Source organism: Fundulus heteroclitus, chromosome 9, assembly GCF_011125445.2.
Source record: "Fundulus heteroclitus isolate FHET01 chromosome 9, MU-UCD_Fhet_4.1, whole genome shotgun sequence".
In the NCBI taxonomy this organism is placed as follows: Eukaryota; Metazoa; Chordata; class Actinopteri; order Cyprinodontiformes; family Fundulidae; genus Fundulus; species Fundulus heteroclitus.
In genome coordinates, this window is record NC_046369.1 from 3,555,985 (window position 1) to 3,579,722 (window position 23,738).

Sequence of the window (23,738 nt, forward strand, 5' to 3'; positions counted from 1 at the left end):
TTTGAGTTGGTAAATAAGACTACTTGCCAATGAAATAGGATATTTGCAAATAAGAACAATTAATCTTCATCGTCTTATTTTATTTAAGTGCAAGATATGTAATTATTTTATGGGTAAAAATACTCATTCTACTGGCAAATAGTCTTATTTAGCGGCTCAAATCAAGGAAAAATACAAAAAATGTTTTTTTACTTACTTTTAGTTCCCTTTCTTCAGTAGCCTCCAGTCTGCAGTTTACTTTAAAATCTAATGCAAAACCTGGACATTAACATACACTAAATGCATTTTAAATTATTAAGGGAGCATGTTTGGCACCCCTCTAGCTCGCGGCAACAGCTCAGCCTGCCAACATATCTAAAAACAGCTCTGACTTGTCAGATAGATTGGGAGGTGTGTGTGTGTTTGTGTGTGTTTACCTGCACAGACACCGTGTCTGCCTGTCGCCTGATGGTCACAGTGTGCAGACGCCCGTCAGCTAAGTTCATGACTCGGCTGCTCAACACCTCCACGTCTCTGCTGCTGTGCAACTTGTACCTCACCTCTAGCTCATCTTAAAAAAAAACAACAACAACAACGTAGTCTTGAAGGGCAACATGTAGAAAATCAATATTACAACATAAATGTCTGAACAACAGACATCAAAGGTGATCAAACATACATTTCCTAGTCTAAAAACGTTCTTAAAATATACAGGCACATACAAAAAAGTTTCTTTATATTTTTTGTCACTCATCTCAGAAAAGGAAACTCATTTAACATAAATATGTTCATTACACATGGTGTGAAATATTTCAAGACTTTATTTCTTCTCATTTTTATGCTTGTGGATTACAATGAAATCCCCAATTGTAGTGTCTCAGAGAATTAGAATATTGTAAAAAAGTTAAATATTAGAAACTAATAGTGTCACACCCTAATGGTCTAATTAAATCAAAACAACTGCAAAGGCCTCTTAACCTTATTTTATTGTTGTTAATTCTGACTTATTTTTAACTACTTTATTATTATTGTGTCGTTGTTAATTTTATTTCTCGGTGCCGAAACCACCTCAAGCGAACGTAAAAACTTTAATCAAAACTAATTAATCTAATAGCAGCCGGGTCTGATGGAGCTGCGCTGTTTGTAAATGTTGTTGTGACATGTCAATGTTGAAAGTCCGAACCTTTTATGGTCCAACATCCTGTCCACTGAGGCAGTATCGGGTTTTTGGTGGTAGTGTGGGTCTGAGTTTGGTCTGATAATTCTGTATGTTTGTAAAACAATTAGTATTGTTGAATCACATTTTGAATTATTCTTTTTTTGTGCATTATTTTCCCAAGGTGTACTTAAACACACTCCAGTATCTAAAAAACTGGGTTTCAATAGATTTTAGGCATGATATTTAAACAAATGAGGTCAGAGTATGCAGTATTGGTTGCCTTTCATTGAGATGAGATATAAAAACTAAATAGTCAGTTTCATTATTAAGATAAAACTGAGGGTTGGGCTGACTAATCGACAGTTTCACTACATTTGTATGATTTCACAATGAACCGGTGCATCTAACAGAAGAACCAGTTACATTCACATACGTAAAAAGGAACTAAATGTTCAGTTTACGTTTGTAATATCAATGTTTTACTTATCTATTAATTCAAAGTTTCCAACTGGAACCCACAAAACGTTTCAGTAATATGAAAAAACACCTTTATTGATGTTTCCTATACAGAACCATTGGTCAGAGCATTCAATTAAATCACCAAAGCTTAGACCTCTTTTTAAAAATAAGGAGAAAACATACTGAAAAAGTAGACTCATTTATTGTAACTTCATCACAAGCTCTCTAAAATAAAAAAAAACTGGTTACAAAGTAATATCTCAAAATTAGAGTAGAATCTATGGACAGTTTGATCCTCATTCAATCCATGAAAACTGCTCAGATTTTTCACAGCATGAGATTTATTGGTAAGGAGATGTGCTTTTGCAGCCTAAAAAAAGACCAAAACACTTTATGATATGCAAGAGGTTGTAAAAAAAAAAAGAAAGGGTGTAAATATTTTTTTTATTTCAAGACAAGAATCGTAGATATCGTCTAAAAAAAAAAACAGTTTTTGTTTTATTTCTAACATGTATTTGATTTGAATATGCAGTAATGACAAATAAGTGACAGAGAAAAGCAAATAATATAAAACAGAAACATTCATTGGAACATACACCCCAGTACTTGTCACAACTGCTTGGCTTTTAGAAAGTATGGTCAGGGAATAAGAAAAAACAATCACCCCAAAAAAGTTGGATTGATTGCTGTTGATGTTTGAGTTTTCATTTTCCAGCCCCCAAACATTTCTTAAACTTTTCAGAACTGCAGTACGTGTGTTGAGAGTGCTGAACTAGGTGAACTGGAGAGGCAGCAAATAATGACAGAGCAAATTCAAAAAGTAAATAAACGTAGTTAAAGAAAGAAAAGGGCCGATAGGTTAAAAGAATAGAAAATCTGTATCTACCAAAAGTCCTCACCATGTTTATTGATGAGCAGGATCAAGTATTCTCTGTAAAAGGAGCTGACATAGAGCAGCAGAGCAGGGCTTTGACTTGTCCTGAAGCTCAGGGAGATGTCTTCTCCTCTCAGTGTGATATCCGAGTAGATGGATGAGTGCAAAGAGCCGCTGTTCCTGCTCGGCTCATATGGCTCCTTTACGATATAGGTGATGGATGTTGTCGACTTAAAGCTGCCTGAAACTTCTGAAAGATAAAAAGTCGGGGGCAGATATCAGTGAGGAAGCTGACAGGAATCCTGCTAAACTGTGGCCACAAACTCCAGTGATGGAGTTTCCAAGTGGGTTTGCATTAGTGATTTTTCACCACAGCGAGAACACGCGACATAAATACAAAATGGAGTTTTGACAAGACAATGTTACATTGCAGCTCTCGACTTTTGATGTATCTTTCTTCTACAATTAAATGTTTTGATGGCACAAACATCATGGAAATGACAGTAATAATACAAACTGATACTAGGACAATATCTACAGCCATAGAAGGTGAAAAAGAACGACTTAAACATGAAACCAGGAATTGACTTTTTACTCACTGTTTGATACTAAATCAGACTAAACTTTTATCTATTGTGGACAATTAGGAATACTAATATTGTTTTGATTTCTTAACTGCTTACATACAATAATGTTACTTAATAATTTAGGGACATTGAGATGAAGTCAGGGCTATGTAGGATAGGAAGAAGCCATGACTCCGGAATTACAGGAGGGAGGGGTGATAAACCTCAATGGGACATTTCTCAAATGATGTCACATTTGTTTGGAAACAGCTCTGGTTTCCAGGATGTTTTGACAAGCTGAGCACCAACTAGAATGGCAACAACTGCAATACCAATGCTTAAATGTTGGTTAAAATGTAGAGGCCTCAAAATGAGTGGAAAGAAAGCAGTATTATTAGTATAACGGTAGGAGAGGCTCTCATCGCCTCTCATAATGGATCAAACGCGAGAAAGAAACCCGCTGAATCGGTATAGAATTACAACCAATACCAAGAAAAACTGCTTATTTTCTAAAGTTGCAAAGTCAATCATCCGATAGCAATAATCAAACACTAAGATCCCATCTCACCTTCACACACACCAATCTTGTGAGAGAAACAAGTGACTTGCTCCATTAAAGCAATCCCACAGAAGCCCAACAAGAAAACCACCACACTAATACAGAGGCCACTTCTAACCAAATAAGCGTAGCCTCCCTGTATAGATACAGTTTCTGGTATTAGGTCTGGACAAGTGTTGGCTCGTTCCCATTGAGGAAATGTAGAGAGCATAGGTGTCTTTGGTCAGATTCCACAGTAAAGTCATTTTGGTTACAAGCTTTTATCAAACACTGACATTTCTCGGCAATCCTCCAGGTTTTTGGAAAATCAATGAAAAGAACTCCCTTGATATGACCACAATTATGATTATTGTGAGTCACTCCGGCAGATATCAACACGGCGGTGTGTTGTTCTTGCCATAATATGTCTGTTGAGGCAATATTCAGGGCAGATCTGTTCACTATTTGACTCATAGAAGTAAACTATTCAAGCTTTACTGCCCAACGTTTGCATGAATCTAATATCGGCACAACGCATGTACACTCGGCTGTTCTAAATTTAGCAATTTAATTTAAAATTCCTTCCCATCCGTCGGAGATGCAAACCGGACACTTGAATTTGTCTCAAAAGATGGGACGTCCTGGGCCAAAAGACGGGACAGTTGGCAACCTTACCGCTGCATTCACCCACAGAAGATCAGGACCCGTTATTACCGCAAAAGAAAACAACGGTCTTTGGCAAAGAAGTTGTCAAATGAGGAAGGAGACAAAACAAGGATTACCATTGGGCTCGCATTTCTAAGGTGTAGAGCATTTCAAGAGCAGAAGCAGCTCCAGTTTGACTCAGAGCTAGCTTTTCTCCACCAGACAGCAATAGGCCAGGTGTTCATGGTATGTGAGTTTTTGCGCTGGTAGCCCAGCTAACACAGTTAGCATTGTTTCATGCAGCTCGGCGGGTTGGTGTACTGCCAAACAGTGATCCTGGTGAAATATCGCTTACTGATCCTTTAAATACAAATTTTAAGACATGGGCAAAGATAAGGTAAAACCTAATCCTCTAAATGACCAATAACGCTCTTCATATGGCCAATTTAGTTACAAAGTCAACGTCTTCTTAGACAGGAAACATTTTAACCAATTTGAACAGTAAATGGAAATTGACACTTTCATGTCTACTTTCCAGACTAAGTTTAAAACTTTCCTTTTTGACAAAGCGTCTAGTTAGAGTGGCTCATGTTACCCTGAGCTATCTCTATAGTTATGCTGCTATAGGCTTAGGCTGCTGGAGGACATCAGGGCCTATTTCTCTCACTCTGCTGAGTTCTCCTACTGTTCTCCAATTTGCAGTGTTAGTTGTTATTTGAACTTTTAACTTTTTGTTCTGTGTCATATTTCCTCTTCATAGAAGGTACACCTGGTCTGGCGTTCTGTTAGCTGCGACATCATCCAGGGGAGGCAGATCATCACCACTGTGGCTCTACACTCTTTCAGGAGGAGTGACTGCTGCTTGTCAAGACTTGATGCAACCTGCTGGGTTTCCTTAGATAAGAAACATTTTGTCTGGAGGATTTGATTGAATTGGACTTTGTAAAGAGCGTTGAGGTGACATGTGTTTTGAATTGAACAGAATAGAATTGAATTTGATTATAAAGTTCAACCCACTCCTAGCAGTTTAGCAAATTCTATCAAAATGATGGGAAAATGAATGTCAATTTCCGTATTTAAAGAAAGCTAAAAAGAATTACCAAAAAAATCCTCTCATTCTGTCATTTAGAGAAAAACAAACTGGCCTAAAAACCAGGAAAGGATAAATCTGATAAATAGAAGACGGTGAGTAAAAATACATATCTTGTGCGGTTTTGTGTCTTTCTTTTAAAGAGTAATTAAACATCTGGTTTCAACTATTTTGTGACATAATTGGCACAGCACAGCTGAGAGTAGGATTGTGATTAGTGGAAACAGATTTGAGTAAAAAACAAAAAAAAAAACTTCACATACATCTAACGGATTTAGAGGATAGTTCAGTATTTGAATTTCTGCATATGTCATTGTAATACTCTCACAGCTTCATGTTTCTGTAAAGGCCAAGTAGATTGTTTTCTAAATAACATTAACAGGTTTGCTGTGTTTTATTATTGAGTAAGTCCTTTTTAAATATTTGTAATAGCTTTCCATAAAGCCCCTTGATTCTGAAGTTACTTTCCAAACACCTTCACTAGTCTCTTCTCTGGAGTCCCTGCTCTTCTTTCGGTCCAGTATTTCACATTTGAGCCTGATCTAAGTTGGCTTCTGGCACTTTTTCTGGACTTATAGGGGACATGAATTTTCTGTGGACTAGAAGATTACATAAAGATATTTCCATTTCTTGACCTCTGAGACAGAAATGATTTACCACATTGGTTTAAAAACAACAGGACATAGAAGTACAGATAATAAGAAATAATCTAATGCTTCTGAACCAGGTTTTTCTCCCTCTAAACTGAGGCATTTTTCCACTTTAACTTCATCAGTTTTCTGAAGAGATAGGTTATTTTAAAGGAAATTTCCTTCTTTGCCTCTTCAAGGATGATTTGCTTGTTTTTAGCCAATTATTCAATGATTCAGGTTCAGGAATACCCACGTCTTTAGTATTACTTACAGCAGGGATTACCAGAAAAACTTGCTAAAGGGCAAATAACCTTCCAAGCAGGGCAGTCTTGGATTAATATAGTCTCTGTATATTATTATTTTATCTTCAGTTCATTTTAATCTATGCTGCCAACAGCAAAACAACCTCAGTGTGAGTAGAAAAGTTACAGCAAGCCAAGTTTGGCAAAAAACAAACAAAACAAAAAACAAAAGATGTGTCATCTGATGCGTTACTCACTACAGGTCATTCTTATTTTAGTAGCCCTTGCATCTTGCTGAGCTAAGCCACTAATTTAAGGCAGTGTTGTTTTTTTTAGTGACTGTGGGTCTTTATTGAGTCTGATAATTCTGTATATGAAAAACAGTTTGAATTGTAGAATTTATTTTGGTTTACACTTCCTTTATGCATTATTTGCAATTTTTGCATTGATTAATTTAGTTCCCTCTGTGCGTTTCCCTTCCATCTGGCCACTGACTGAACTCTTGCTGAAATTAACTATGTGTATTATCTTTTGATTTCCTTCAACTCAGTACTTCTGTGTTTAGAAATGCTTGCCTCAGATATTGCTTCCATCAGCTATGTATACTCTGTTTTTTGCCCCAATAGAAAGGACTCATTGTCCTTTTCCTGCCTTTTTCCCATCCTTCAAAACCAGACTAAGCATAAGTCTGGTTTTGCTGGATGTTTCTTCCTGTTAAAAGGGAGTGGTTTGTCTGCTTGCCCAGGATGAGGGATTGCTGCAAGTCACCAACTTCATCTAGGTGTCTGGGCTAACTTACATAACCTTTGACCAGTTGATTTAAAACAGTCGTCTGTATTTAAATTTGGACTAAATTAGACTGTATCTAATTAGACCTGAATCTAATTTTATGACTTAGATTGAACAAGCCAGAACTGGATTGGATCTTTATAACTGGACGTAAATTGGGCCTGCTCTTGCTGGTCCTGAGATGCAATTGATTTGAATTGGTAATTCATAAAAAAATGATTTTGAATATTGAGAATGTAATATTTCCAAAAAGAATAAACTCACAAGATGTCCTATACTAATTATACAGCAGTGCAGGTTAATAGAGGTGGATCTGTCTTGTACTCCTGAAGTAATGGGACGTGAAAGTCCTTTAAGGGTCATGCACCAATAGGAAGTACCACCACAAAACACATAGTCCCTGTGTACGCAGCCGAAATACTAAAATATAAAACAAATGTGAGACAGTATTTTAAGATTAAAGCATGTATCAACAATGTTTTCTCCAAACCATGATTGATTTTAAAATTAACTACATATTTTTTGTTAATAAAATCTGTTCTAAGTAACTGATTAAAATTGTGTAGATTTCAAAGGTTTATCATCACAACTATGAATGTGTGTCAGAACTTAATTATTTACAAAAGGAAATATGTAAATTAACTCAGCTCATTCATCATCTATTTCACACAAACTTCCAAAGAAGTAAAAAAAAAAAAAAAAAAAAAGTTGAATCATCTGTGTGCGCCAGGACCTTCACAATCCAATAGAATAAAGTTGTTGTCATATTCCTCTGAGAAGCTGCCGTATGTCGCTGCCTGTCACCGCTATATGAAACCGGCAAACAACAAATATTATTTTGGAGGGCCTCTGGATAACATGTACAGGCTGAGCTGTCAAGATAAAATGCAATAAAATGCAGTAACAGAGGCTGCTGTTCAAATACAGACTCATATCCAGCTGATATGAGAGGAGGAAAGTGACTTCTGAAAATGAAAACAAGCTGGTGTAATAACCAAAGATTAGGAAAACAGGAGGAGCAAACGTCTCAGGTAAGAACCCAATCTTGCAGAAACTGAGAGCTTATTGAAACGTGCTCAGACTTTCCTCTCAGCATGCTAAATATATGTGGATTTACTCATGACAAGTTACCTTTATTAAGGACTTATTGGAATGTTTATGATGGGGTTTTATTAAAACTGTAACTAGGTAAAATAAAGCGTTTTTCGCTCCCCTCTGGGATAATTTATGTCAGCATGAGATGTGCTGCCTTACTTTAAATCTTATAGACATAAACCTGCATTAAGTGGCTGCACTAAGATACTGAAATGATTAATTATCTCAAATGTCCAACAGAATGAAATTGTCAAAAGCAGCTGTAGGGATTAAAAACTTCGACAACCCAATTTGAACTCTCAGCGGAGATTTTCTTTTAATTTCCTGATATCAGACCGTGTTTCCCGAAGGCTTTCTTTGCCGCAGTTTCTGATCGGTCAATTAAAATTCTGCCAGTCTGCTGGATCAAATAATACGTAGTGGACATAAATCTACAGATGTGTAAAAAAAAAATAAAATAAAATCCCCATTCTCAGTCAAAAGTTTCTAACACCTTCGGGGCTTTTGTCGCGGATTTGTCTCTGTACTTCCTGGTAGAAAGTTTTCAGTGACTCTACCTTTGTGACAGAAGGCTCCAGCGTGGGCAGACTGGCTGCAGTCACAGGAGAACCCGTTGGCCCTTTCCACACAACGCCCCTGGTTCTGGCAGAGCGCGGCGTAGCTGCTGCAATGCCCTGGGCATCCGGGTCGGACGCCAGGTGTGATCCTTGCCCTCTCCTCCAGATCCAGTGTGACGCCGTTCAGCTGCAGGGAGCGGATACAGCCCAGAAAGCCTTTCTGTCTTGACGCGGTGCCGCCTGCCAAGAGAAAAGGAACAACACTGTAGCTACACTAGCTCTTTTTTTCTCTGCATCTTGCATTTAATGTTGTAAGATATAACTGAAGAAGGCTTGATTTTTATTACTCCCTCCCCCCCACACCCTAATCCACACTTTGATTGTCCTCCTTTTATAACGGCAGGTTTACAAATCAGTGCATTTTTCTGCAATGCAATCTGTTTTGCAGCTGAGGAAAATAAAAAAAAAAAAAACACCCTACTTTGCATTGATTTGGCACTTTGTTGGTTAACTACTTGGCTGATGGGCCATCTGGCGTGTAATAATAATTGTACCCACTGACCGGTGAGAGGAAACCTGACTCTGCTTCCACCTGACAATTAACATTCCAAGTAGCATCCAAACACGGAGGATAGACTTGGCAAAACTACATTTCTCCTCAAGGTCCAACCTGTCCACCTTAATCTGTGTGTCACAGTGCTATTCAGAGTTCAGTTAGCTTCCTGTTTGAATTTTAAAAAGCTTTATATGTGCTCCGTCCAAACTTTACTACATCTTTAACTATAGAACATAAATTCAATAAGCATCGGGAGACAATTTTAATCTATTGCACACACATCCTGTCAAGATTAGAAATAAATTAAAGTGCACCTTGGGAAAACAGGGGTTTGCTAAAGGCTGCAAATAACTGACAACCAAATAGAATAAAAGGACTGGAACTGAAATTTACAGAAATCCTGTGAGAGTCAGAACTCAAACCCTGCATGACAGCAAGAATTTCCCCCCTTTTAAGCAGTTTGACTTTCCTTCTACACAGTGTTACAGCACAACCCAGTTAAAGGTCCTGTTCTGACAGCCCACCTGCAACAAAACAAGAAAATAATAGAGAGCTAGAGGACACTTTAAATGTACTTGTATATGTACACTGTTTTGGGAAAAAAATAAATAAAAAAATTATAAGGCAAAAGAGCAGGAAATGATGAAATACACTTTGCTTTTACCCGTAAAATAATAAAACTGGCTATAATAAACAGCAAAACATTTCTGATGTACAAAAATGTATTTATCAGTAGATGCATTCTGCACACGTCCAAAAGCTGGCTGGAATTTCAGCACGGGAAGCAAATTGTTTAAAAACAGCAGTGTGTGGACAAGTTATATTTCAATATAAGTATAATTATATTGAATATGCAGTATACTGTCATACTGTATTGAATATACAGTATAAGAAAGACTCACTTTAAGAACGTCTTCTGGCTTTAAAGTACCGTTTTTAAAGTGCTAGAATCAAACTAGCACACAGTACGGCAGATTTCCAAGTGACTGCAGTGTGCACATTAAAAGTTAGGCTGCACCTTACCTTTAAAACTTTAAAACACCTGCAGAAAACGTACATTATTAAATTTGTTTAAATGAAAACCTAAAAATTGCATGTATTCAGCTCCTTTTACTCCTATATAAATAAATAAAACTAAGTGCAATCAAGTTTGAGTTATAACTTGCAAACATCCACCTATGTGTAAATCCCAATAAAACAATTCTGCTGTTTTGTGAAAAAGTCTCAGATTTACAGTAAAACCAATTGCAGATCTGTGGCAAGTGCGACAAAACAATTGCTGTTCACAGGTGCTCTGGATCCAATCTGACTAAACTTAACCTATTTCTCACAGGAGAATGGATGAATACTCCAAAAGCTCTCAAACTGGAATTGGAAGGTGTTGTAAAGTAGTGTTTTGTGTTCATGAGTGGAGCCCACTGTTGTGAGAACTGAAGTGAGCAATGCTGATTTGACATGGCAACCCTGAAATGAGCACCCCCCCATCCTGGCATCATTTGTGCACTTTTTAATGAATACGATGAACTTTATTTTTCAGCTGACAACATTTTGACACACTATCAACATTTCCCCCTTCACGGTAAGAGTCTGGTGACTGCTGTGTTTGTAGGTTCAGGCACAATTTAACTGTTAAGCACATAGAGACCATGTTTAAGGAAGAAAAATAAATCTTTATCTTTCACTGCAATCGCACATTCCAACAAAATTTGTCTTCTGCTTTTAAACCATCCCTCAGGGAGCAGTGGGCAGCTTTAGAGCAGCTGGGGAGCAATTTGGGATTTTGGGTCTTGCTCAGGGATAATGGCAGCCTGCGGGAATCAAACTGGGTACTTGCAACTCTCTCAGAGCACAAGCACCCTCCTCTAACCACTAGACCACCACTCCCCAAAGAGACCCAGTATTTATGACCCATTAATCTCTGCTTAATTTAAAGTTACATTAGAAACTGAAGACTTCTGCCCTTTTTATTAAAAAGAATAAACTCAACAGATTCTTTTTGCACTTTTTTTTTAGCTTAAAGTCTCTGTAATCCTGCTACTTCCAGCTTTTCTCTCAGAGCTCTGTACAGGTAAGCATGGCTCATATAATACCAGAGATGTGTATTTAGTTTATGTGATTTACAATTTTATCAGCTCAGACATGTAAGACTGGATTTAAGTTGACTTTCCCAAATTCCTCAAATTTACTGAAAACTTGGTCAAACGTTTGCACTAGGTTTGTGCCGGTTCGTGCAGCATAAAAAAAGAAAATGTGCTGATGCCATATTAAAGTTATTAGGAAAGCTTAAAGTTGATCAAAAGTCAAGCAGGACCCTTGATATTACCCAACTCCATTAACATCGCTGTCAATGTTTCCCGTGCTCTCTGGGCGGACTTGTAATGAAAAGGATTTTGTTTGTGCAACAATCATATTGAAGATTTAAAAGTATAAAGGTCTTCCTAGTTGTTACAGACCCAGGTGGTAACAAAAAGAGGGGAAAATCTATATTTTTTAAATTGATAGCTCAAGCTTGCTTAAGCATTTCAGATTATTTTCATTTGAAGGTTCTTCACTTAGATGATTAACTGGAATCTGGATTTTCAACATCAATATCATAGAAGATAAGTGGCTGCAGGACAAATGTCTAATTTCAGTTTATTTTTCGTATAATTTAAATTTTTCTCTTTTTTTGATGGGATGGCCCACTAATTTCATAAACTTTCAGAAGCAAAATTTTACCTTAATTTATTTCTAAAGATATATTACAATCTCTGCGTATGAGGCCCTTTTTGTTGATCTCTGCAGGCTCATAACAACTGATAGCTAGTTGTTTGTATTTAGTAACAGTTGCTTTTCAGTAAATATGGCAGACTAATTTTGCAACTGCTTTGTGAATTCCCCCAAATACAATAGAGTTGGATGGCAAACATCAGGCTTCAAATGTTACATGGTGACATACTGATGGTAATAATATCACAATGTATATATTTTTTATACTTCAAGTTCAATAGGTGTGATAAAAAACAGGTTTGACTGATCGTTGTCCTAGATCACTTAATTATTTTCCAGCAATATATAAGTTCAGTCCAGCTTCATTTTGAACTGGAGCTCTGCTCTTCTGCAACTATAAAATATAAAAAGTTTGACTCCCTTATTTTGCTCCATTTTCACAGTTTTCAAACACTGTTCATGCCCTCAGTAACAGATGGAAATGAGCCACAGAAAATAAGAGTATGCAGAGAAATATGCATCTACACAGCAAAATATGTAAATTAAAGTATTGCTCCCACTCCTGAACACAGGAAATTGTTATATATTAATACATGTATATGTTTAGAGAGGACTTCCACCTTAAACAAATAAAGCATATTTTGAGGGGATAATTATGCAGCTCTCACACTTTCTGAACAAAATTAATTAAAACCTGTGGTAACAAATAACATTAATACAATGTGTATCAACCTTGCACCAAGTTACACAAAAGTGTGTTTGGTCAATTATTTCTTTGTTAGAAAAATGCTTCTTGTTTATGTATACCTTACTGTTAGAGGTATTTTTTCTATTTAGATAGGGCAACAATTGTAATGAAAACAAAGTTATTAGTGAAGCAGAGAAGCTGAGTATGCGCTGCAAGAAGGGAACTAAAATAAGTAAATGCTTCTTGAAATGAGTGTATTTGCCATTAATTTGAGCAGGTGAATAAGATTATCTGCCAATGGAATAAAACGTCTGCACTTAAAATAGGAACAACATTTCTCCATTATTTCAAGTGCGGTATATCTAATTATCTTATTTTAGGGGTCAAAATACTCATTCCATTTAAGATAAGAGATAAGATAAGATAGTCTTTATTGATCTCACAATGGAGAAATTCACTCGTCACATCGGCTCATACAAGAAGAGTAGGGAAGGTGCATTCAATTATATACAGTGAGTCTTCATATATACAATGGATCAGAAAGAATACCAAAAAAATACAAAAAAAAGGAAATAGGAATGGGCATATGATGTCTCATTTACATTCTTAGTGGTCTATATATATATATATATAAACATATCTATATACTTAAATATATACACATATCTATGCGCCTACTTACATACGCACCTACGCGTATGTATAAGATTTGCGGGTTATCTTATTTACCTGCTCAAAACAAGGACAAATACACTCATACTGCTCGTCAAGTCTGGTTCTGCGTGCATCTCCTGGTCAAGTCAGACGCTACCTGCATCTCCTGGTCAGGCATCTGTCATCTCCAACCATCATCAGCATCTGGTCATCCACCTGTTCCTGCCACTTCTCTGTGTTTCGGTTTGACCATCGGGTTCCTCTTGAACTTGATCATCAGACTGGATAATGCTAGACGGGTTCTTCTAATATGTAATGTTATTTGATGAATTTAAACATAATTTGGGCCTCAGTCTTCTCTCTACCTCCCTGCATTGTCATTTCCACCAAAGAAGAAGGCCTTGTTTTTTACCCAGTGATGAAATGCCACCCAATACTTTCATGCTGCCTCCACCAAAAGCTGTTTTGGATATTTGGCAAGATTGTCATGAGTGAAACTTGTACACTCAACTCTACTGGTAAACTAACACATTTTTTTAAATTGATTAATTACATTTTTATTTTTTTTTATTTTATTTTATTTTTTTTTTACAAATATTGCATCATTTAAAGAAAAATAGACAGGCTATCCAATGGTAAAAGATTTATTGCCACAAAGGGGAAAAAAATGGCCAAAAACAAATTTCCTTACATAAGATGAAGTATCTCAATTGTACCCAAAGATATAATACAGCATAAATGCAAAACCATGGCATACCTAAAATACCCAGTGCAATTCTACTGTATTACCAGTGCAGTAAGCTAGTTATTGTACTATAAATAGTTTTGCTCTTTTGTGATTCTTGGTTTTTCCAGAGGACATATCTGGATAAAACAATAATTCTACAGGGATGGAACGGCGATTCCTAAAATCCGCCCTGAATCATGTCTTCATCTAAAGCACAACCACATGCTCAGCGAGCTGTAGATTTCATAATCCCCAAATTCACCCTTTCTTTCAAACATCCCATAAAACCACCAGGAAACACCAATCAGGACAGCGGCGTCTGCACGAGAGGAATGACTTACAGTCACCTCTTTCTAGCTGTTGAGAGAGGATTATGAGCTTAATCAGCCAGGCAGTTCTGCATCCCTCCAGTCTCATCATTATTCGCTGCTGTTTTAATTAATTCAAAAATCATGTTTATAAATGTCCATATTATTTGCAAAGATAAAGCTTTAAAGCTGGCATTCTTTCTTCTGTTGGGCTATGGTTACAGCATTCTTGTAAAATTGCAACAGATTGAGAAAATCCCCAATACACATGCAATTTCTTAAAAGGTTTTGCTCACGATACAAAGGTAAATACATGTATAATTTAATAAAGAAATGGTCCAAGAAGCACCATGTGAAACACTTGTAGGGGTTGAATTTGGTCAAATATTTCCTAACTGTTGTTACTACTGTAATTAGCACTGTGTATAATCCACCCCATAACAACACTGTCTTATAATTTCATGTAAAAAACAAAAACATAAAACTATTCATAAAATTAAAAGAAAAAACCCAGAATCATTGTGAGTATTTTAACCCTGTTTAAGAAGACACTAATGAGCAATTCGACCAGCAACTGTTAGAACCATAAAGTCTGCACAACTTTACCTTCATATGTTTTGTTTTTTGTAATGGAGAGCTTCAGCTGGTCGCTACTTTTGTGTAACTTGCCTTTTTGTTGTACCTGTTTTTCAGAAAGCTGTAGGCCCAGATTTTAAGTGCATCATCCATGTGTGTTTTGGGCCCATAGCATTTCATATCCTTCACCAAACATAACAGGGTACACGAGGTGCTTCTCTACCTATTCATCCTTTGTTTGTGCCTGACTTATCCGGAGTGTTTGCTGCCAATAAGCTTATAACTGAATTTGCAGTCGTGATTTTAGGACAGAAAAGGCTTTTGCCGGGCATGCCAAAATTCATACTTTTTAAAGTCAAAATTTTTTTGTATTTTATTTACTACATTATCTTCGTGTGGCTAGATTAGAAGTAGCAAGGATAGATTTTCTCAGCCCTGTATTGATGAGGTCTGTGATTAAATATTACATCATATCTCCTTTAAAGAAGTGTTTAATTTAAAACTCCCAAGTCGCACTTTCTTAAATTTAAACTGTCCTCATGTAGAAGGCATTGTGGAAAAACACATTTGTGCCTCACCTATAAATAACTGGCTGTTGAGCTGTAGATGAATGAATCCATCAGAGGGAGCTGCTCGCACGGTAGCAGGGAAGTCGTCGACGCGAAGCGACGCCTCTTTCACATTTCGCTCAGCTTGGACTCGGTGCCACCGGTTGTCGTTTAGGGGGAGGGCGGTCTTTACTTTCACCTCCAGAGGTCCGTTCCCCACATCAAAAGAGAAGACGACCTCTGTAGAAGCTAGCAAAGAGTAAAGATAAAAACATAAAAAATGTATATAAAAAAATAAAATAAAAATAAAGATATATATATATATATATATATATATATATATATATATATATATATATATATATATATATGTGTGTGTGTGTGTGTAGTTTTAAAACAATTTGATGACAGATTGATACACACTCGAAGATTACCTTGGGTGGATATATGAGAAAGAAACCTCTGATAATTGTACATTTTGATGAGTAAGAACATTTAACTCACTTTCTCACTTTCTGACGGAATAAATAGACAGAAGAATTGTTTTTCTGATGTGCAAAGCTGTAAAATCTGTTTATGAGGTGGGTGGAGTAGGAACACTTCCAACGTTCCAAACATTAAAATAAGATTTTACAAGCATCACATTTCGCTTTTCCTAACATTTTCTGTTGTTTCTTGAAATGAGTGACAAGTTTGGCCAATTTTTCTTGGAACGTTTTAACCAGTCGGACTCCAGATTGGACCATTTTTTGATAAACTTGTTAGCTGTGTCTGCACATTGTCATATGTCAGCAGAGTGCCGAACTGACTCCCTCCCACAGACCCATCTGCTGACAGCATGGATGGACAGCTGGACGCAGATCTGGGGTGATTTTGAAGAAAGCCTAGGGCAAGAATGAAAGCTCAGCTACACGCTACAATATGTTTCTGTGTGGATGAACATGTGTGCGAACTGCTGCAAGCAAGTTTTAATGAAAATAAAATCAGCTCATTCACAACTACTGTCTCAAGTCCCTTTACAAGACAAACAGATCTAGTTTACAAACGGAACTAAAAAGTCAATTTAATTGAATCATATAGTCAGATTCAAAGTCAAACACATGCTTTTTGCATTTGGTTATTGGTGACAATAATTGAAGCTCATGCATAAGGGAGTGGTGGCTAAGTGGTTAGAGAGATGGACGTTTCCGTCTTGGAGAAGCCCAAAAGATTGGCGGTTTAAAACTCTGTGTGTCACTCTGGGTCCCTGAGCAAGACCCTTGACCACAGACTGCTCCCTATATGCCACTCAAACTGGCACCACACCCATCCCTAAGGGATGAGTAAAACGCAGAGAAGAATTTCTCCTCTGTGGGACTATAAAGGGAAATATTTTTTATTTAACTGGAAAGTGGGAGAAGAAAGTAGCTGAGTGAAGAAAAATGATCAACATGTCCTCTAATACGCCAGGCCCAGGGCAAGATAATTATAGAGATATTTTAGGATAATTTAAGCCGCCACTGAGCTCTATCAAAAGGGAAAGTTTTAAAGGGGACATATCACAAATTCAGTTTTTTGGCCCTTAAATACATTCTGTTGTGTACTTGAAATCTCTAGGACAGGGGTCACCAACCTTTTTGAAACTGAGAGCAACTTTATTGGTTCTGTGTCATACAAAGGGCTACATGTACTGACCTTTAAACTTGAAGAGTCATAGTCCACTTTAATGCCATGTAAAATAAACATACCTTTAATGCTTTTAAAAAAAAAAATATATATTGTCATTTTAAATCCAAAAAAACTGTGAATGTGAATAAAACGGAAGAGAAATGAGGTTATTTAACAGTGTTGTTAAATAATCAGATATTAATCTGACTATATTGGATAGCATGAAACTAACCGGGTAAAGGAAAAGTTAATTTGGGCAAAAATTGGATTCCATATACAGTACCTGGATAAACAGTAAATTGGATGTGTTTTTCTTGTAAAGTACTTTAAAATGGCATTTATTCAGATCAGATGCTAAATAAACCAAACTGAATTCAGACTCACAAAAGGTAAGATGTGGCTAGATCTGAAATTTCATTAAAAAATAATTTTCCTCTGCGTGAACAATGTTTGCCCTGAAGTGGAACACAGTGGATGGAATGAAAAAAAGCATGTGTGCTTAAAAAGAGGTTAAAATAAGCGTTTTGTTAAAACAAATGTAAGTATTAATTTTTATTTTGGAGCATAGGTACCACATAAGTACTATTCTCACAGCTTGAGAAGGCAGATGGATTAATTTGCTGGTGTTCTGCATTGTGTGTTGTTTTATCTGTGTTGCAGTGCAAGTCCCACATAGACAACCTGGGTACCTGGCCAAGATCCTAGGACTACTTAAAAGCTGTCTTCTTCAGCATGTAGCACTATTTCTCTACCCTTCCACCATCATCTGTTGGCTACCTTGACCAGTCTTAACACTTGTTTTACGGTAATTTTTTTAACATACAGATGGCCCAAGTTCTAATGTGTACGTCTTCATTTTAGATTTTTTTCTTTAGCTTCCAATGCAATCTTGGATCATATTTCTGCTCTTAAATTCTTATAAGGTTAACAAGCGATGACCTGGTTTGGCAGCAGGAGGAGACATAATAGGATGAAGTGCATGGTGAAAGTGGCCAGCAACATCATTGGTTTTAAATAACCTGATCTGACAGAAACATTTTTAAAGAGTCCCACAAAAGGTGAAATACTGTACATTCTCTACACAGAGCCCACAGCAAAGACGCAGTTATTTTGTTACTCATGCTATTTCATTCTGGAGAGACTCAAAAAAGAGATATTAGATAGATTTATTGACATAAATTAGAAAAGTTCTTTGGCGCTCAGTCCCCGGCAGAAGAAGTGAAAGCTGCAAATGTCTGATCTTGGATGTTCATTTTAGGATTAGGATTAGTGAAGTCTTCCCCCCAAAGTGGTGGAGGCCATAGGGGAGAAGTAGTCAGGTGAAGCTTGAGAGCCTGAAGGAGGAGATGGAGTGGAGGAGGGTTGAAGCTCAGCTGAAGAGCGCCGTACAGTACAGATACAGATCTGTACTGTTTTTGTCAGTGTTGTTGAGTGACTGTACGTATCTGTGTTTGCAGTTTTTACATTTTGCACCTGGTTGCGAGGCAAATTTCCCTACTGGGACAATAATTAAGTTATACTTTCTTACCTAGTTACTCAGACATTTAACTGGCCTTTTCTTCACTTATTTAACTTATTTTTGTGTACTAAATATAGATTTATTTTTGGCAGTAAGCTAAAAATCTAAACTATGAGGAGGTGAGGTTAGATGAAGGCTAAATGAATACTCGCTCTGTATCGTGATGCTGGCATCTTGCAAGCCAGGCTATACCCCCACTCACCTGGGGAAGTATAGCAAAACAATATAAGAAGAAATAAGATAAAAAAAAAACACCTGAAAAAAATGTCACTTTGCTGTTCTGGTTGAGAACCCAGGCTGCTGTAGGACAGGAATGAAAGTTAAAACACACACAAGCAGGAATCATAACTTCATTTAGAAACAGCTGTCTGGCTCCAGTCATGTTATGAGTAATAATAATTCAGAGAAATCTTAACTCCAGCTGTCACAATGCCAACAGCATACGGCAATGATAACATGTGAGCCAAGCTTTAACAAGGAATAGTTTTCCAGCAGCAGGAGCAGAGTTTACCACTATTTTTCTGCACTTCAGCTGCACTTTTGCTTGTATGTTGTGTGAATTTGCAAGTTTTACCTGCCAGTCTCAGCCTCTGTGGGTATACTCACCTTTTCCCTTAGGAAATAACTGTCTCTTACATAATTTTTTAACCAAATCTGTATCATATTTTATTTCTTATACATACAACTTACCTCTCCTTCCTGGCATCATCCTGGATTTCTCCTGTGAACCTGGCTGAACCCTTCATTCATTCACTTGTATCAATAAAGTTGTCAAACTTCTCTTTGGTGCCCGTAATTTTTGCCTTGAGACAATGGTCTCAAGCTTAACCTACTGGGGATGAGCATTTATCGTATCGTTTTATTATTATCTCAAAAATGGGAAAAACAAGAGAGCTCTTCATTTGACACTACAATCATCAATTTGACTTTCTCGGTATTTTCAACTTTGTGTAACTTTCCTAAATTGAGCCCTCAATGGCTCGTATGTGACTCTTTTCCTTTTAATGGCTCTCTGTAACATCTTAAATTGCAAGATAACTAAAACCTAAAACATCAAACTTAAGAGTCCTTAGGAGTATACCTAGAACAACTACATGTCATTTTGACTCCACAGATAGGAAAATGCTTCATGCAAAGCTGATCTGGTATCATTGCAACTATGATATAGTTAATACAACTATTAGCAACCATAACTAATCAAATAAACAAAATAAAATTCTGAATGATTGGTTTATTGACTGAAGAATAGATAAATACCAGGAATCAAAATGAATATTTGCCACATTTGCAAATTAATCAGAGAAATAAAGCAGGTTTCAATAAGGTTATAAACACCTAAAGCAGCTGCAGGCTAGAAACGACAGTTCGACAGAAGCTGACAAGAAGGAAACTATGAAAATAAAACAAGTTGTGGCACCAGTCCAGGGCTCATGACCTGAATAAGGGAGAATTAGGCTAAGTGTGCAATGTGTGTTTAAAAATGCTTTGTCATAAAAACATTTTGTCAGGAAAAAATAACAATCCCCCAGAGTCAGAGCTCTGCACTTTAACTCTAACTTTGGTCTCTGCTCCGTCAATTGATATGTGCCACGGAGGCCTTGGGCATGACATTATTGCCTGCTACTTTTCACTAAATCCTGAAATAAAGAAGGCCAAAAATGTTTTTTCGCTTGCTCCAAATATTTTGGGGAATGTTCTAAATTTGTGGTCAGCAAGATGTGCCATTTTTGGGTTCAAAGTCTGCAGAGTAACCATTTATAGCTGTTAAAAATCCCAGTAATGGTGTACAGTGCCGTATACATAGCCTTTTAAATATAGACAAGACATTAACACAACAATGGTTGCTTTTCTGACTGGTTATAGTGATAAAATTCAGGAAACAGCAGCAGAAAGAAAGAAAAACAGCAAACGCTTATCTTACAGAGGACGTTGTTGTTGAATTGTCCAGGCTGGCTCAAGTTTTTCTTTGTTCATCTTGTTCTTAGTGTGTTGAACTTTAACTCAGAAAAAAAAGTGAGAAGCAGAGAGAACGTTTCCTCCTCTGCAGTTCAATATAAAACAACACCTTCATGTGAATCCTCTGTAGTGTTGAGCTTAAGAATAACTATCACAGTTGGAGACTGTATTCGGAGGAAAAGACATGAATTCCCTTTTTATAGCAAGGAGGCGAGACATTGTTGAGTTGTCACTTACAGCTGAGTTCTATTCGTATGAAGTCCTTGATGCCCAGATTTTCAAGAAAGAGCCCAGAGGAGGACGTTGTTCTAAACAGAAAAGAGATGTCTGCATTCAGCTCTCCATTAAAGGTAGGGAAGTGAAGGTACGACGTCTCCTTGTCAAAAAATGCTGCATTCCAGAAGTTTTCTACAAGACAGAAACAATGCTGAATTTTTTCTGTTTCCCCACCTAGGAAAAGAGTTGTAAAACTTTTTTTTTTAGGCCCATGTAGCATATATCACATTGGAACAAAGCTCATTAAAGAGAAAAACTCATTATGAGGGCTGTATAATGGAAACCATGTAGTAAACAAATGAACCAACTGCTCAGCTAATTAGGTGAGGAAAAAGGCACAACAGCAGCTATGCTATCTCATTTATGTTGATTTATCTTTGGGCATTTATTTACTAAGTCATTAAACTTAATGGTGAAATTATAGGCCGTCGTCAGAAGTAAAAAATATCACCTGGTTTCATTTATTTTACATTTTCTATTGATGGTTAGTATTAAATAGCATATGGGAGTCATATTTTAGATGTCTGGTAATTAGCCGGTGTAATTTGCTGCTGTGCAAATTCCAATTAACAAGTTAAATGGCGAGATGGAGCATGGGCAGTGGGAGTGGTATATAATTTGGGTGATTGCATCATCAGATTATACCTGCTCTTTAAAAAAGATCCCATCAAACCAACCAGGGTACATGTACTATTGTCACATGGACACATGCATGTTTTCACATTTGATACCAGTACCAAAATACTGACTTAGACTTACTGTCTCCATAGCAGCGGAGAGGTCCCACCCTGTAGGCGGCCTCTGAACCTGGACGGTGGATGTCACCCAGCACCAACGAACGGACTGGGAGGGTCTCCTTATGGGTGAGAAGTCCTGAGTCATCCGTCCTGTGGTGGAAAAAATAAATCAAGAGTAGCAATTTTGAGCAGATGACTGAAAAGAGAAAAGGTACACTGTGCCTACCTCAAGTCAAACTAAACTATAAAAAGTGGAAGAAAGTCTAGAAGGCAAACACCCTGCTTCGTCTGTAGCCATTTGTTCTCAGAGGCTTACTTGAGGATGTACTGACAGAAAAAAAATTATAATTTGAGCTGACAACAATGTCTCATGCTTTGTGGAGCTTTTCTCTGCACAGTGTTAGCTTGAGCGATTCACTTGCACGCCCAGGCCAGTTGCTTTGTCGCTGCGAAACACAGGAAATAAACAATGCGGGGCCGCACGGCGTTGCTATATCTGATTAGAATTTGGCAGCAGCATAATGTAGCAGATTTTGACAGCGAGAGGTAATCTGTGGTGTGATTGTTGGAGAAAGGAAGACGGGCCATCGGGAATGCAGGACTGCTTTTGGGATATAAGGCAGTCCTAACTCCAGAGCTAAAGTCCGAGTAAAAAGAAATGAAAGAGAAAGGATGCGTAAATGTCTTGAGATTTATCACAGCTTGCTCCGGGTATAGAAGAGTCTTCAAATTCAGAAATGAATCCGAGAAGCAAAAGACAGTTGTCTGAAATAAATCTGGTGAAAACTTCAGTGTCTTACAGGGTCTTACAAAACAACTCCCTTTGAATTTGTTCAAATTTCGTAACCTCAGTTAATCATTGAAGGTTACCAATCATTGAATCAATGGCTCAACAGCAAAGCTACCATGACACGGCCAGAGGAGAGGCTGATGAAAACTCTGGAGGAGCTACGGAGATCCACAGCTCAGATGGATGACAGGAGGCGGGTGAAAGAAGGTTCTCTGGTCAGATGAGAACAAAACTGAACTTTTTGTCCGAGGCACAAAATGCTGTATGAAGCAGAAACCTGACACTCCTAACAGACTAACCATCTGCACCATGAAACGTCATGTTTTTCTGTACCAGGACAAGGAAGTTGGACAGCTGATGGGAAGATGGACAGAGCTAAATTCAGGAAATTTGGGAAATAAATGTGACTAGGGCAAAAGTCACTTTGAAGCAGGACTTTGACTCTACATATTCGTGTGGAGCTGAAAGTTTAGAGGTTCTTATCAAACCATGATAATCTATTTAAAATGCAAAAAGAAAGTCAAAACCTAAATATGGAACATTGGTGACCTCCAAACTAACAGAGCTTGTAAATCTAGCCTCTTTGCCCTATTGTAAAAGTTTATTTTTTGGCATTCTTCTGATTTGTCTAGAGCAAGAAAATGGTTCACATTGTGACAGTAATTCAATGCTAGCACAATTAAATGTGATGAGCAAATATACACAAGCCAGAAAGATAAAAGTTCAATCGCACCAAGTTAAAAGATGGAACAGCATAATTTAGACAGTCTTGGCCTTTTTGTTCATGTTTAATTCTTTTCATGTCAATGCACTGCCTAATCTTATTGAAAGTTAATCAGTTTATTTTATATACTGTATTTTTATTTCTGTTACTTTGATTTATTGAAGACAGAGTATGGTAAAGGAGACACAGCTTCAGAGCTAAAAAAAAAGTTCATACATAAGGAAAATGAAAATTATTTTCCATAGCAGAACTGTATATATTTCATTAGGCTATTCATTATAGAAAAGTGCAAGAACAACCTTCAAATTTCTCATCAGCAAAGAGCTAGGCCAAAGGACTCAAAGCTATGCAGAGCCATGTATTTCTTTAAATTGCTGCGTGTTGCCTCACATATACCATGGTTTTAAAATCTTTCTTCGCTTCTTGGTTCGGGACAAAAACTTTTTAAGAAAAGCTTTATAATATTTAGACTTGTTCTTGCTTTAAACCTCTGAGCCAACACCAGTTCAGCTCAATGCAACCCACCAACTCTCCTTCTACAACCCGCTTACAGCCTGTTTTCAAATTTAAAAAGAATCATAATCAGAATCAAGTTTATTGCCAAGTAGGTTTGCACTTAAAAGGAATTTTACTTGGTGTTGATGGTACAGACAATATATATATATATATATATATATATATATATATATATATATATA

General features: G+C 37.1%; 1 protein-coding gene across 2 annotated transcripts in view; it reads right to left on the reverse strand.

The window, feature by feature from the left end:
• Window positions 1–23,738, reverse strand: part of LOC105936917 (contactin-associated protein-like 4) — a 140,767-nt gene that overhangs the window by 12,736 nt on the left and 104,293 nt on the right. The window contains exons 15-20 of one of the 2 annotated variants that reach the window (XM_036140852.1): window positions 21,549–21,676; window positions 20,751–20,921; window positions 15,422–15,640; window positions 8,626–8,865; window positions 2,497–2,721; window positions 417–550 (exon numbers count right to left, since the gene is read on the reverse strand). In XM_036140852.1, coding sequence (XP_035996745.1) covers window positions 417–550; window positions 2,497–2,721; window positions 8,626–8,865; window positions 15,422–15,640; window positions 20,751–20,921; window positions 21,549–21,676 — 1,117 coding nt within the window. The remainder of the gene's footprint in view (window positions 1–416; window positions 551–2,496; window positions 2,722–8,625; window positions 8,866–15,421; window positions 15,641–20,750; window positions 20,922–21,548; window positions 21,677–23,738) is intronic. The other variant, XM_036140853.1, reaches the window with a different exon arrangement.